At 31.8% G+C, this 16,196-nt stretch overlaps 1 protein-coding gene across 1 annotated transcript; it reads left to right on the forward strand.

Annotated features, from left to right (window-relative positions):
- The first annotated feature begins 951 nt into the window (after positions 1-951).
- Positions 952-4,677, forward strand: LOC129323207 (cytosolic sulfotransferase 5-like). The gene is made up of 2 exons (XM_054969811.1): positions 952-2,154; positions 4,302-4,677. The coding sequence occupies exon 1, from the start codon at positions 1,071-1,073 to the stop codon at positions 2,115-2,117; it is 1,047 nt and encodes a 348-aa protein (XP_054825786.1). The 5' UTR covers positions 952-1,070; the 3' UTR covers positions 2,118-2,154; positions 4,302-4,677.
- The last annotated feature ends 11,519 nt before the right edge of the window (positions 4,678-16,196 follow it).

The following is a 16,196-nucleotide window of genomic DNA, read 5'->3' on the forward strand; positions in this document are numbered from 1 at the left end:
ACATGATTGGCACATTTCTGAACATGTTTCCTCCCAGGGAACATGTTCACATGGTAAGCACGTTAGTGGGGACAAAAAAAACAAGAAGATGATCTCAGTTATTGAGGGAACATGTTCACATGGTAAGCACGTTAGTGGGGAAAAAAAACAAGAAGATGATCTCAGTTATTGAGGGAACATGTTCACATGGTAAGCACGTTAGTGGGGAAAGAAAACAAGATGATGATCTCAGTTATTATAAAGTACTCCCTCCGGTTATAAAATATATTTTAAAAAATTTATTTAATCTCATTAATAAATTATGATATAATTTTTTAGATAATATTTAAAACGTATTTTTAAAGTTAACCTTCATGAGAAGAAAAAAAATCATTTTTTAAATTTGTTATATAGAAGTATATTTAAAATTTTATATATTTTTATTTATTGTACTTTTTTTACATTAATATTAATGAGATTGATAGAAATAACTTATAAAGAGGACTGCAGAAATATCTTATAAAAATATAAAATTATTTTTTTATTTTTAAGTTTTAATGATATTTTAAAAACTTGAGAAAGTATGTAAGATAGCTCATAAATACTAAAGCAGCCCTCTTATGTTTTCATTTACTATATTTTCATACTAATATTTATGTCCGTTTAATTAATAATGGTAAAATTATAAAATAGTTTTTCTCAATCTACATGGAAAATATAAGTTTGGGATCTCGTGCTTCTCTTTAACGTTTTTTTGTAATACCTCACTTTTTAGGTTTTTTTAATTAATTTTTACATAAAATAAGAGATATTTTGATATATTAAGGTGTCTAAATCATCTAGTTTTGTATTTTTTTATGATTTCAAAAAGAAATACTATAAAATTTTGAAAAATAATAAAAATTTCAAAACCTTCCTGTTTTCAAATATAGTAAGAATTTTAAAATAGTAAAAATAGAAAAATCAGCATCCTCTTCTCTCTGCTATGTTATTATCCCAAGAACCCCAGGACTTGCTGCAAGCTTACTCTCAAATATAGGCAATCTCACCATCTTCACTTCATCTTCTGGCTAGTTGGTTTCTTTACGAACATGGCAGCAGAAAAATCAGAAGCCGCTAATGCTGTTTCACTAGTGCAGCACTTCTTCAAACAAGACGAAGAGTTATCCCAGGAATGCCAAAATCTCATTACGACCTTACCCACGGAATCAGATTGGTTTTCAGTCCAGATCTACCAATACCAAGGTTTCTGGCACATGAAGAGCCTCATTCAAGGAATCCTCAATTGCCAGAACCACTTCCAAGCCCATGACTCAGACATTCTCATTGTCACGCCGCTAAAATGTGGCACCACTTGGCTCAAAGCCCTCGTTTTCTCCATCCTCAACCGCAAGAATGCATATAATATGAACCCGAATCTCGACCCCACTCGAACCAGTATTGAACCACACCCTCTTCTCTCTGCCAACCCTCATGTTCTGGTGCCAAATCTTGAGTTTGATCTCTATTTTAACACTACCAATCCTGATCTGAGCTCATTCCAATCACCAAGGCTCCTTTCTAGCCATCTACCATACGTTTCGTTGCCAGAGTCAGTAAAACAGTCAAGATGTAAGATAGTGTACTTGTGTCGAAACCCTAAGGATGTGTTCGTGTCGCTCTGGCACTTCATGAATAGATTAAGGCCAGAGGTTGAAGAGTTGAACACAATGGAGTATTTGTTTGAGAAGTTTTGTCGAGGAGTGACTTTTTTTGGGCCATTTTGGGATCATGTGTTGGGGTACTACAAGGAGAGTTTGGAGAGGCCAGAGAGGATAATGTTTTTAAAGTATAAGGAGCTTAAGAGTGAGCCAGTTAGGGTTTTGAAGGACTTGGGAAAATTTATAGGGTATACTTTCTCTGAGAAAGAAGAGAATAATGGTGATGTTGTGGGTGATATATTAAGGCTTTGTAGTTTTGAGAGTTTGAGAAATTTGGAAGTGAATAAAAGCGGAAAATTGGATTCTGGGGTAGAAAATAAGGCTTATTTCAGACGTGGAGAAGTTGGAGATTGGAAGAATTTTTTCACAATTGACATGATCAAACAGATTGAGGCTATTACTGAAGACAAGTTTGGAAAACATGGCTTGAAGTTTTAGACCAACATGATCCTTGCAGTCCACTCAAAATATTAAGGTTCAAGATTTTCTATTATTTATTATTACTTTAAGCTCCTGTCTAGTTGGATTCTTTCTTCTTCCTCCCTTCCCCTCTTCGCTCCCTCTCCCCCTTCCTTCACCTCCCCTTTCCTACCCTCCATTAAAATTCCTTTCCTCCCTTCCCTTCCAACCGAACATAGTGTAAATAATAGACATTTGTAAATATTAAAATTAGATTAGTAGTTAATAGTTAATTTTTCATCAGAAGATTAGTGAATAGTAACTATATAAGCAACTATCTATTATAGTTATTGGAAATTACACTACTTAAAAATTAAAATCTACAAATCCTAAATTATACTACGTGTTACTATGTATTCCCATTTGATGTGTTATAAATAACGATGGTTGTCTGCATGCGGGTACGTGTATCCTGAAGCTGGAAGACGAATTACCATTCAGTACAATAATCATGATCACATTCGCTTTGTTATTCCTCCTTCACTGTACCTTAGAGTTTTAATTTAATTACTGTATGATGTTTGATGCCTCGGTGTTAGAAGGCTTTAATTTGTTGGATCAGGTACAATTATGTGTAGCAATTCCATGAGAATTAAATATCATTTCTCCCTTCATGTTGATGCTTCAGCTTCTTATGTACGGTGCAATCATGATTTAGAGGACTTCCTTCATGCACTACAAAAAATATGAATTTTGATAGTAAAAGTCGTCACTAAAAATTTATTTTTGGCAACAAAAAAATCTACTTTTGGTGGCGACAAATTAAATTTGCTACCAAAAGTCACCACCAAAACTATATTTTTGATAGCCATAATTAAATGCCGCCCCAAAAAGTAAGATGATTTTGATTTGTCGCCTCTAAAAATTTATTTTTGGTCGTGACATTTATCAACACCAAAAAAAATTTTTATAAAAAATAATTTAAAATTTTAAAATAATTTATATAATTCACTTTTGGTGGCAACATTTATCGTTATCAAAAGTATTTTTATAAAAAAATAATTTAAAAATTTAAAATAATTAATATAATTCACTTTTGGTGATGACATTTGTCGTCACCAAAAGTATTTTTTATAAAAAATAATTTAAAAATAAAAAAATTTATATAATTCACTTTTGGCATTGGGATGTTAAAGTTATACAAATTAAAATCTTGATGGGTCATTACTTTTAATTATAATTAGGTTAAGTTATACATAAATTATTACTTACAATCAAATACATAAATGGCATTGGGATGTTAAAGTTGTACAAATGTCATAAAATACAAATGATATTATAGACTATTTAGCATATTGCATACTTGATACTTAGCTTGATATATATATATATATATATATATATATGGTGTCTACTTCTTCTACTAAACTCAAATGACTTTTGGATAAGGATTTCATGTAATTCCTCCTAGTATATTTAGGTTTCCATTGCTATAAAAAAGAAGTTACTAACAATATTTTTATAACTAATTATTACTAAGAATAATATGAATAACTATTCAAATCCACCTTGCTATGAGGTTGAGGATGATTAGATATTAACTAGATTGATCACATATGATATTCTTGTAATTATCATATATTTTAAAAGTTATTAGTATTCATTTTCAAAATTATTCAAATGACTATTAATAAAATTTATGTGGTTAAAATTAATTTGTTATTAAAATAATTTTTTAAGATATTGAAAAATTATCGATAAAATATAGCTTTAATAAAAGAGGGGGAACATTTAGCTATTTTGAGAGAAGATAAAAATTTAATAATTTAGTTTATCAATTTTTGAGAAAAATATGGAGAAGAAAAAAGTAAAAGATATTTAACATAAAATAATATAATACATATTTATAAATAAATTACATACTTAATAATTTTTATTTAAAAAATAAAAATATAATTTAAAAATTGATTACAATGTATATAAGAATATTATTTAATATTTAAAAATTGTTTATTTTAAGTTCATTTTCCTAACAAAAATAATATTTACTGGTGAAAAATAATATTTTATTAAAATTATAATTTAAATATTCATATAAATCATTTTGTCATATTAATAATTGAAAATAAAATATAATATATGTATATATTTTTAATAATATATTATTTAATATATGTGCATATAGTTACATAACATATTTAATTTCACATATAATAACTGCAGGTGTATTTCAATTTAATTGGCAAAGAAAGGAGGCTTAAGGTTTGGAGGTGGGAGAGGCTAAGGGTTCAAACCTTGGCTTTATCATATTTTACAACAAATATGTGACGTGGTGCGTGGTGGCGGCGTAGCATATGAGGTGGCTTGAGGGGGCACACATGTGGTAGGTGACGTGGCATGAGATGGTAGTGTGGCACATGAGGTGGCTTGAGGAAGTGCACATGTTGCATGTAACATAGCATGAGATGGCTAAGTGATGTAACATCATCTGTCGAACACATGGCCTGTGACGTGGCACAAGATAGAAAATGACGTGGCATCATCTGTTGCATATATGACAGGTGACGTGACATCATTTGATGCACATGTGGCAAAGTGATGTGGCATAAAATAAATTATTATTTTTTTAAAAAAAAAGTTTTGGTGGCGACAAATGTCACCACTAAAAGTCCTTTTGGCGACGATATTTGTTGCCACCAAAAATACTTTTAATGACAAAAAATCTTTGGTAATGACATTTGTCACCGTTAAAAGTTTATTTATTGTCGCCGCCAAAAACTATTAGCAACAATTGTCATAGCGACGATCTTTTAACGGTGAAAAATCACTACTAAAAACTTTTAACGGCGACTTTTGGACTTTCGGCCTTAACTTTTTGTCACCACCAAAAATCTATTTTTTTGTAGTGATGTTTTATGAGAGTGTGATGAGGTTAAGTTACTGTGGCTTTCTATTATAAAACCGAGTCTTATCTCAAGTTTTAGTTGTAACCTGTGGAATTGGTGCTCTATGAACATCAACGCAACGGTGGGGCATGATGTATATAATTGGAAGGAATTATTTGTGGTTACTTGCTAGCTCCTCTAGAAACGAAGAAATGAAAGAATTTTTGAAAATATCATTACTGCCCGTCAACAAATCAATATGAAGGCTAAAGCTATTGTTTATAGCTATAAGGATGCCCGTTTAAGCTTGTGACAAGTTAAGTTTCATGGAGCCACGAGGAATGAGGGGAACCTTAGTATGCTTAAGGTTGGATTATGATACATGTTGATGGAGCCTATTCTCATTTCAGTGCGGAGACGAGCTATGGGTGTATCATTAGAGATCATCAGCAACCTCCTTTTGAATCTTTTATGCTTAAACTCTCGGAAGGGGACCCTCTTATGGTTGATCTTTGGGCTTGTCTTATTGGGCTTTGTTGAGCTGTCGACACGGGCCATCGAATGGTCTGTCTGAGAAGTGACTCTCTAGAGGCCCTTAATTTGATCAAGGATGGAAACAGGGATGTTCATGATAATTGGAACTTGATCCATGAATGCCACAACATGTTGTCTCATGATTGGACAGTTAAGCTTGGATATGTTTGAAGATATGAACATGTGGAAGTTGATTATTTTGCAAAACGAGCACTGGCACTAGCACTAGCACTGCCTCTTGGTCTTCATTTTTTACCGATTGAGGATCTTAGTTTTCTTTCTTGCATAGTAGAGTAGCTGATTTTAGCTTTTCTTCGTTTATTTTTTAAAAAAATGTAGCTAACCTTTGCCATATCAAAAATAGATTTCTAATATTGCATGACAAGCTAATATTGATTGTTTCTCTAAAAGTTAGCATCCTATAACATATATACCGTAGAACTATCTTTCTAGAATTTCTACGGTGATTTTGAAAGTGATGCCTCCAAGTTAAAATTTCATTGGAACTATAAAAAAATCATTTTTTATTTCTCTCAACAGTAGCATAGAAAATTACCTTGTTCATCGCATAATGTGATTCTGGTTGCTGATTGATTGATGGCTGTATATGTGGGGCAATGCAGGCAATAAATATTTCTTATTTCTCTTAAAAGGAGTCTATTTCAATTGTTTAGTCATGCATGATAATGCATTTTTTCTATCTGAAAGTAGGGTGCATATACATTAAGTGATGTTAATCTTTTCACTACCCTGGAATTGGGATTCTTTGCCCATTTTGATGAGCTTGTTTAAAACATTTCAAACTTAATTTTGTGTTCTTAATCGTTCAATCACCTAATTCATTATTTTCGTACCATTAGAATGCCTTTAATTTGGAATCTATTATAGACATTTTGCATTTTTATTTGGAAAGATGTTATATGCATGATTGTTTTAAGATTGATTTTTCCTGTGTGCATCACTCTGGTTCTATAGTCCCCAGTTCTAATTGTTTTATTTTGTATTGAATGTTTAGAAAATTATTCTTAAATAATCATGTATCAATTTCACGTGAAAATCAACATAGGTTGCACCACTACACTACCAACTTTCAACTTTTTTGAGTAACCTATCAAATAGCATGAGTGTATGTTCTAAGAAGATGATAGATAATTAGTAATTCTAAGTTAATCTTTTGAAAAGAATTGTAGAGTTAGTGGCTTGCATATCTTAATTGCCATGCGTTAGAAATTTATACGTGGGCTTACACTGATTGTTTTTGTTTATATGTGAAAACAGATTAATCAGTGGTCCTACCAGAAATTTTAAAGCCCAATTTATGTGATATGATCACATAATTAATGGGCCTGACACACAATCTATTGCTAAACTCCCCTCTTTAACTCTAACTTGGGTTTTTACCAAAAAAAAAAAAGTTGCATAACTCTCAAACCTCAAGGCAAATAAACAAGAAGACATAGGTTGACTAGCTCATGTAGCTTGGCGACTATAATCGAATCAAGTATGCAACTCAAACTTATGCATTTGTTTAGTTTCTTATCACATACACTAGATTTGCCTTATCTAATGTATTAATTAAATCTTACACAATATGTTCATATTTTACTTCTATTTGGTTCAAATTAAGCAAACGTGTAAAATTAATACTTAATCAAAGTATTTGCATTGAGTTCTTGTTAGAATGATATTCCACTCATCAATTTGATACGATAATCCTTGCACTTGCAGTACCACGTTGGAAACCCAAGTCTAATTGGATAATACACTTTTATTTAATGAGCCATATGGCCATATTTAGTACATAACATGGGCAATGCCTCATAGTCAGACTGAGGAAACAAACTTGGGCTATCAGACTTTATATAACCCAACAATCAAATCAAGAAAACAAGAAAGTACACACAAGTAAAAACACATGATAAACTTATACTAAAAGGACTAAAAAAATACATCTGAGCCTATATAAAAAGACATCCAAACCCATATGGAGTTTGGACAAGGGGAAATTATTCTCAACACTCCTCTTCAAGTTAGACTTGAAAATATTTAGGGTACCCAAATTGGACAATAATCTATCATGACTCTTTTTCTCAAGAGACTTTGTTACTATATCTACCAGCCCTTCTCCACATGTCATATGCTTTAAAGAAATCAATGGCTTGTTTGAAACTTTTTTTGTTTTATTCTTTTAAGAACTGATATTTTATAGATTATATTCTGAGAACAAAAAAATAAAAATAAAAATAGGTGTTTTTCTCATTCTCCCTTATTTTTCAAAACAATAATCCCAAAACGCCTAACAAATGTTTACATTTTTCTATTTTCTAGAATAATAATTTATTCTTTATTTTTTTATTCACCAAAATACTTTTTGAAAACATGTTACTAATTTTTTTTTTGTTCTAAAGACAAAAAATTGTTTTCAAAACAGATTGCCAAACAAGCCCCAAGCCTTCCCACAACCTTTCTCACACAAAATGACAGTCGATCTCTATGTGATTCGTTCTTTTGTGATAGATTAGATTTGAAGCTATTTGTATTGCAGCCTTGCTGTCACAGTACACAGAAACAAGAGTTAAATCAGCAATATACAATTTTTTCAATAAACCATTCAACCAAATAATCTCAAAAACAATACTCCCCAAGGCCTTATACTTTGTCTCAGTAGAGGGTCTTGAGACAATGAACTATTTCTTAAATTTCCATGCAATGAGAGCTCCTTCTTACTTGATTAGATACCCTGTGACAAACCTACGAGTCAAGCTAAGAGGCCCATTCAAAATCACTATATCCTTCTAATTTCATGTTACTTGAAGAAGGAAAATATATATCTTTACCTCAGTCCTTTTCCAAATATTTCAAAGTATTCAAAGTAGCTTTAAGATGGGATTTTTCTCAAAATTTGCATGAATTGACTCAATAATTAGACAATATAACTAATATTAGGCCTAGTAGTAGTCAAATATAATACTTTTCCTATTAGACACCTATATCTAGATGGATCAACTAATAAATTTCTTTCTCCCCCTTTCTAGGAAGACTGTAAAGCTTTAAACCTGGATTCATTGGCATATTCCTAGATCTATAAGCACCAAGTCTTGTGGTGGAAATTAAATCTAAGGCATATTTTCATTTATTAAGAATCAAGCCTTTGTCAAACTTGGCAATCTTCATTCCTAGAAAATATTTCAATTAACCTAAGACTTTCATTTTAAAATTGTTGTGCAAATATCTCTTTGTTTCTTTTATTCCTCTATTACTATTTCTAGTTATGACTATATCATCTACATATGCTAATACAATAGTAAACTCATTTTCATGTCATTGAGTAAATAAAAAATAATTAAATTTACTTTGCACAAAACCTCCAGCAAGAAGGGCCTCACAAAGTTTTGTATTTTTACTGTTGTGTAGCTTGCTTCAACCCATAAAGGGACTTAGTCTTCACACCTTCTTCTCTCCTTTCTTGTTAAATCCTAGAGGGATTTTCATATAGACATCGCCATTGAGATCTCTCTACAAGAAAGCATTGTCAGCATCCATTTGAAATCCCAAAAATTTCTAGCAATTTTAGATAACACAAAACACACAATATTCATTTTAACAATAGGTGAAAAAGTCTTAGAATAATCAGTGCCTTCTATTTGACTATAACCTTTAACAACAAGTGTCACACCCTGGTCCTAAAGCTATGAATGGCATAAAATATGAGATAAACTCACATTCCATTAGTCTTAATTAATCAGAGATTAAGCTAAAATATCGATAAATAATTTATATATATACAGTTATAAAATTTATAAAGTCTTAAACATTTTGTAAAAATTTTAACAGAGTCTTCCTTGTAATTTGAACTTCCTAAAATTTCTACAATAGCAAAACCTATCAACTAATCCAAAAAGGAGCTTATCTCCATACCAGCAGAATTCATAATAACAAAATATGACTAGGACTTAACTACGGTATATGTGGAGCATTAAATTATAATTGTATAATATAATATATAATTACATCAATTTAAATAGTCAATGTGTGCTTCCACATTCCAAAAAGTAATTGTGCCCCTTAATGATTAGCAGGAGGTGCAGGGTCAGCTTCAATATCTGAAACCAAAAAATTTTTTTCTGATGAGTAGCATCTCAATTAAAATTTTAGATAAATCATGTAAAAGTAGTAATTAATAACATTTAGTTTAAAACAAATTAATGGAATATTAAAATATATTTTAACCAACAATTAATGACAAAGTTGCTTAACAATATAACCATAAAATAAACCAATAATTTTGAAATTTTATAGGTTATCAAGGATCATATAACTCATAAAAATATATAAAAGGAATTCAAATAAAAATAAAGTTTGTAAATAACTAATATAAAACAATAAATTTTTAATTTTAGTCTAGGTGAAAATTTACCATATAAAATCAAATACAATCAAACAATAGTTTATTTAATAAAATAAATTTAAAAAAATAAGTTTTCAAAAATTCACATTTTAGTGGCACCTTATTAAAATGATTAACAAGTATGGAAACACAGTTCATGAGGGTAAGTAACTGACAAGCACAGCTTAAAACTACGAAAACAAGCACGAGAACAAAGCCCACAAAATTAAGTGCAGGTACAAGGCTCACGAAAACGAGCATGAGTACTATACTCACAAATAATCATCCCCCTAGTCCATGTGCGTTGGTCGTACCACGGGGCTAGCACCTCCTAAGCACCATGCTAGCTAGGGGTACATTACACGCTAAGGGCTAACGGAACTATCGTTAACATTTAGAATTTTGAACTCGGTCCCTCTAAGTAAAATTAAGCATGCATGGAGTTAAAAAAATAATTTCAAATTTTTCATTTCAAAATATACAATTCAATTGTCATCTTTCATTCTCATACTCATTTTCATATTCTTCACGCATGAGTTGTTGTATTAAAAATTTTCATATCAAATAGAATTAAACAATTAAGTTGTTTTTGAAAAGTAATTCCATTTATCATATATCTACTTCAATCATTACTTATTACTAGCATAAATCATCAATACAATCAAGATATTGTCATTAATAAAATAATTATTATAAAAAAATAGAATTGATGAGAATTTTTATATAACTTATAAAAGAAATAATATTAAAATTTAAGTAAACAAATTTTATAAAAGTTACTGAAATTTATTTGAGACACTATCCACTCACTTTACATATTTCTAAGTATCTTTATAGCTTTTAAGCTTCTCACTTATACTTCGATACTGCTACTGATTACTTAATCAAACAAACCAACAAGCTAATAATACTAAACTTCCCATGGTACAACTCCATCTATTTATGCTTTATTTAACTATCCACAAGATTTTCCAAAACCTTATTTTTCTTAATTCAACTATCTTAAACCATGATCTCTTCCAAATTCTTTAAATATGATAATAAGAACTCTAATAATTCACTGGCTATGTAATTCTCAATTAATTTTGTGGAATATAAAGGATCTTGATTCCAAAGACATAGTATTCACTCAGTCATGCATTGGCCAAGCCAAATTAACATATTTAAATGACAACATAATTTTCCCCAAAGAAAAATTGAGAGTTCTATAAGAGAATTTTGTCCTTCTTTTTAAAGAATTTGGCAACTGGTTAGAGTATAGCATTGAAAAAGATGCAGATTTTGCTTATGTTGTTATCTTTTTAGACTTGATCATCGAGGTGGTGATGGATTTAGGACATAGGGATTTACAAATTGAAATAAAAAAAAAAAGAAAAGCTTACATCCTATGTTAGAGGTCCTAATAGTGCTCATAATATTGCTTGGAAAAAAATGTCAAGATTTAATAAATCAAAAAATAACACATTGATATTGCAATTTTTAAGCAACCTGAACATGTTCATGACTTGTATCAAAGATGTTTGAATGCATCAATTGATTGTCTCTGCTTTTTAAAGCAGGGATTAGCTTTTTGGACTCATGATGAGTTTAGTAAGTATACTAATCAAGGTAATTTTCATGAACTTCTTAGCTTTCTCAGTGACCTAATGAATCAATCAATCAAGTTGTTTTGGAAAAATGCTCCTGAAAATAATTCAAACAAATATTATTAAAGCTGTTGCAATTGAAACAGCTAATGCTATTATTCGTGATCTTGAAGATTAATTGTTTGCTATTATTATTGATGAGTTACATGATGAATTAAATAAGGAGCAAATGGCTATTGCTTTATGTTATGTTGATAAAAATGGATGTATTGTTAAGCGTTTTCTTGGTATAGTGCATGTTAAGGAGACTATTGTTCTATCATTAAAGATGAAAGTTCAAGAGTTGTTATGTAACTTTGGGCTAAGTACATCAAGAATATGTGGGCAAGGTTATGACGGTGTTGGTTGTAACACCCTAATTTTTACTAACTAAAAACTTAACCAAATACCATGATAATAAAATATTTAAACTAATAAAAATAATTACCATGGTATAAAGATTTAAAGTCGATCAAGCTGCGCAGGCAATCCTAAAGGAGGCTATAGTGGACCAACCTACTAGCGAAAAGTGATTCTAGTATGAGAAGCTCCACCTTCTCTCTACATTTATGGGGGAGAAGGTTTATCTTCTTGGCCATCTTATATCTTGCTTTCTTCTTATAGCATGATCTCCAGCTCCAAACTTGATCCAAATTTCATCTTCTCAACCCCTACTTCTCCAAAAGAAATCATGAATCCGCTTGCATCTCAAGAAGAAATTGACTTACTCAATAGAAATATCTCCAAGTTAGATGAAGAAATGATAGACAAAGGTTCAGATGACTAACAATATTCAAATACACAGATTCAACAGGATAGTTCCAATCAAAATGATAGACAAAAAAACTTCCAAAAGGAGCTGCCAATGGATGTACAAACAAATGAAACCTAAGGAATTAATGCCTTATCAAGCAACACAGCAGCAATGATCCAAGGAGGTAAAGTACCTATCTCCTATAAAGAATCACTGATTGGTTACAATAGATGTTATGGAATTCATACAGGGAGAGAAACCAAGCATAAAAATGAATACCTTGCTAAAAAATTAGAACAAGAATGGTCTCCATCTGAAAAAACTATGCAGTTGATGGATCATTATCCTACTCTACAAATTTCAATTGATGAATGGAAGAAAATATGCCAACCTTGGATGGATGCTATTGTAATCAACACACTAGGCCTATAACTCAATCCAAAATCACTTAAACCCAGGTTAGCTAGAATGTGGCAGCTTAAGGACTTTGAATTGATTGATCTTGTCAACAGTTACTACATAGTCAAAACAAAAGATCACACTACTTATGATAAAATTATCAATGGTGGGCCTTGGACCATATTTGATCATTGCATCTTAGAACGTAGCAAATTTGTAAGAATAAGCGTGGAAGTTGATCTTCAGAAAAAAACTTATCCCCAGAATTCTTATTAGAGATGAGCTTTATAATGTGGAATATGAGAGCTTAAATCTAATTTGTTTCGGATGTGGGTACTATGGTCACAACAAAAATAATTGTTCGCAAAACCAAACAAATCGAAGCTTAGAGCAAACAACATGGCAAGAAGAAGCAACCACTAACTTAAATAAAGCTTAAGATTCAGCTGCTACCAAGGTTCACGAAAGAGAAAATAAAAAAGACGAACAACATACAAGGGCATCATCGGACGATTATCAAAGCTTACCAGAAGAGGAGTTTGGAGACTTCATGAGATTCAGACGAGACGCAAGACGATCTAAAAATGCACAAACTTTGAGAAACCCAATGGACAATCGATCGCTGAGTCAGAATTAGGGCACTAAACTTACATCTGGCTCAAGATATGACGTGCTAGCAGATCTAGATCAGGGTGATGATGGACAGGGGAGAGATAGCTTTACAGCAATCAACGATTGACCTAAGCAAGCCTCAACTATGAAAGTTGTCAGACAGGTATGGCGGAAAAAGGAACTCTCTGGTATGAAAAGATCTCGTCCAGCTGACCATAAAATCGCGGCTGAAGCTTCTAAAGGGAAGGGAAAGGCTAATGTTGGATCTGATAAGAGCTCCAAATCCACCAAAATTGGGCCGAGCTTCTCATGGGATAGCCCAAGCACGTTAAATATTGATAAATATGCCAATATATAAGTCAGCCCAATAGCGCGTCTACCAGGTCCACAAAGAGGATCCATAATGTTATTAAAGGAAGAAAAAGAAATATGGTTAGCTCAGATAGGCCCATTAATGAAAACTCAATAAAGAATTCAACGGATATAGAGGCAGTTAATAGAAGTAAAAATGACAAAGCTTACGCACCAGATATAAATGTTTGGAGTACTGACCATGTTCATTCTGGTATAGTTGTTAATACTTCTTCAAACCCTTCTAATCATCTCCATATCCAGAAAAAACCTCCTTACCACATGGTTAGTTAGTCAACTGTGCCTGAAACCCAGCTTAATGAAATAGATAATATGGACTATCAAAATGATCTGCTGGATTTTGATAATGCTGGCAATTTCATTCCCAAAAACTATGAAGATGACATTCTTGAAGATGATATCTTAGATGAGGACTATCAAATTCAAACTAAAAATGAAGACCTAGAAGATGATGAATTTAGTTATGATCAAATTGAAGACTTAACAAAAATCTCCAACGTGTAACCAATACCCAGGTTTATCTAATCCTTTTATTAATTCTATGAATATTATCTATTAGAATTATAGGGGTTCATGTGCTAAAAGTTTCCCTAAACGTATAAAAGAAATCACTAGAACTCATAATACTCAAATTCTTATCCTTTTGGAAACTAGAACTAGTGGTATTAGAGCTGACAAAATTATTATGAAACTTGGTTTCTCTGATTGGATTTGTGTGGAAGCCACTGGCTATGCTGGAGGTATTTGGTTACTATGGAATAATGATGTTGTTAATATTGATTATATTTATTCTAATGTCCAACTTCTCTATTGCAGGGTCAATATTCTTGACTCTAATAATCATTATTTGCTCTCTTGTATCTATGGTGATCCTAACCCTCTTAACCGTGATCTCCTTTAGGATAACATCATTTCTATTGCATAAAGTAATTCAAAACCTTGGCTTGTAGTTAGGGATTTTAATTCTTATCTCTCTTGCGAAGACAAATCTAGAAGTAATAGTTTTAATTGGAAATCTATGAAGCAATTCAGGCATTGCATAAATGCTTCCAATCTCCTTGAATTAAATTATCATAGTGATAGATTTACTTGGGAAAAAGGCAACATCAAAGAAAGGCTTGATTGGGCTTTTTGTAACACAAACTGGAGACTTAAATTTCATCAGGCTAATTCCTTTCATTTTCTTAAATATGGCTCTGACCATCGCTCGATTAGAATACAACTTACCAAGGAAGATTACCAAGAGCGTCAGAATACTCCTTTTCATTGTCACGCTGCTTGGATGATAGAGGATTCCTTTTACCCTCTGATCAAAGATTCTTGGATAACTAATGACTGGAATGAAGGGATATATAAATTTACAACCTCCACCACCCATTGGAACAAAGATAAGATAGGGAGTATATCTTTTAAGAAGAAAAGAATCTTGCATCGACTGGAAGGCATTGATAGGAATAGAAACTATAGAGATAACTATTTTCTCAAGAAATTGGAAAAATCTCTTTGGGAAGATTATGAACAAACTCTTTTGCAAGAAGAGCTGATTTGGTTCTAGAAATCTAGGTGCAAATGGTTAAAATGGGGTGATCAAAACACCAAATTCTTTCATGCAACATTTATCATTAGAAGGAAAAGGAACCAAATTCTATCACTCCAAGCTGATGATGGCACTTGGGTCCATGACCGGAATAAACTGAAAAATATGGCTGTTACCTATTTTGACAATCTCTTCAAGGAAGACATAGTTATCAAACCCAAGCTTAATACTGATAGAAGTTTTCCACCTCTTTCTCCTATTCAATTTCAATCTATCCATAAAGAGGTGATTGAAGAAGAAATAAAAAATGCTGCTTTTGAGATTGGAGTGTTCAAAGCTCTAGGTCTTAATGGTATCAATGTTGGCTTTATTCATACTTACTGGGACAACTTGAAAATTAGTATTTATGATTTAGTCAAAAAAGTTTTCAAGGAACCTCAATCCATTAGGACGATTAATGACACTTTCATCACTCTTATCCCTAAGAAGGATCATCCTACCTGTATGAAAAATTTTGTCCTATATCCCTCTATAACGTGAGCTATAAAATTGTTACAAAAATTCTTTCCAATCGACTTCGTGCTTGTATGAATCATTTAATCGAGGATAATCAATGCAGCTTCATACAAGGGCGTTAGAGTAGTGATAATATCATTATTGCTCAGGAAATCATCCATACAATGTGAAACAAAACGAGCAAAAAAGGTTTTATGGCTCTTAAAATTGATCTTGAAAAGGCGTTCAACAGGCTTTCTTGAAACTTCATTGATGATACTCTTCAGTGCATTGGAATTAATAGTCACTTCAGAAACTTGATTCAAGCTACTATCTCTACCACTTCCATGCGAGTCCTCTGGAATGGAGAACCTACTAAGGAATACACGCCCTCTCGTGGCATTCGGTAGGGAGACCCTCTTTCTCTCTATCTATTTGTACTTTGCATTGAACGTTTAAATCATTGCATTAACAGTAGTATCGATAGGAATGAGTGGAAGCCTATTAGACTAACAACA

This window comes from Prosopis cineraria, unplaced genomic scaffold (assembly GCF_029017545.1).
Source record: "Prosopis cineraria cultivar Desert tree isolate PC_DT_omini unplaced genomic scaffold, ASM2901754v1 PC10, whole genome shotgun sequence".
Lineage (NCBI taxonomy): Eukaryota > Viridiplantae > Streptophyta > Magnoliopsida > Fabales > Fabaceae > Prosopis > Prosopis cineraria.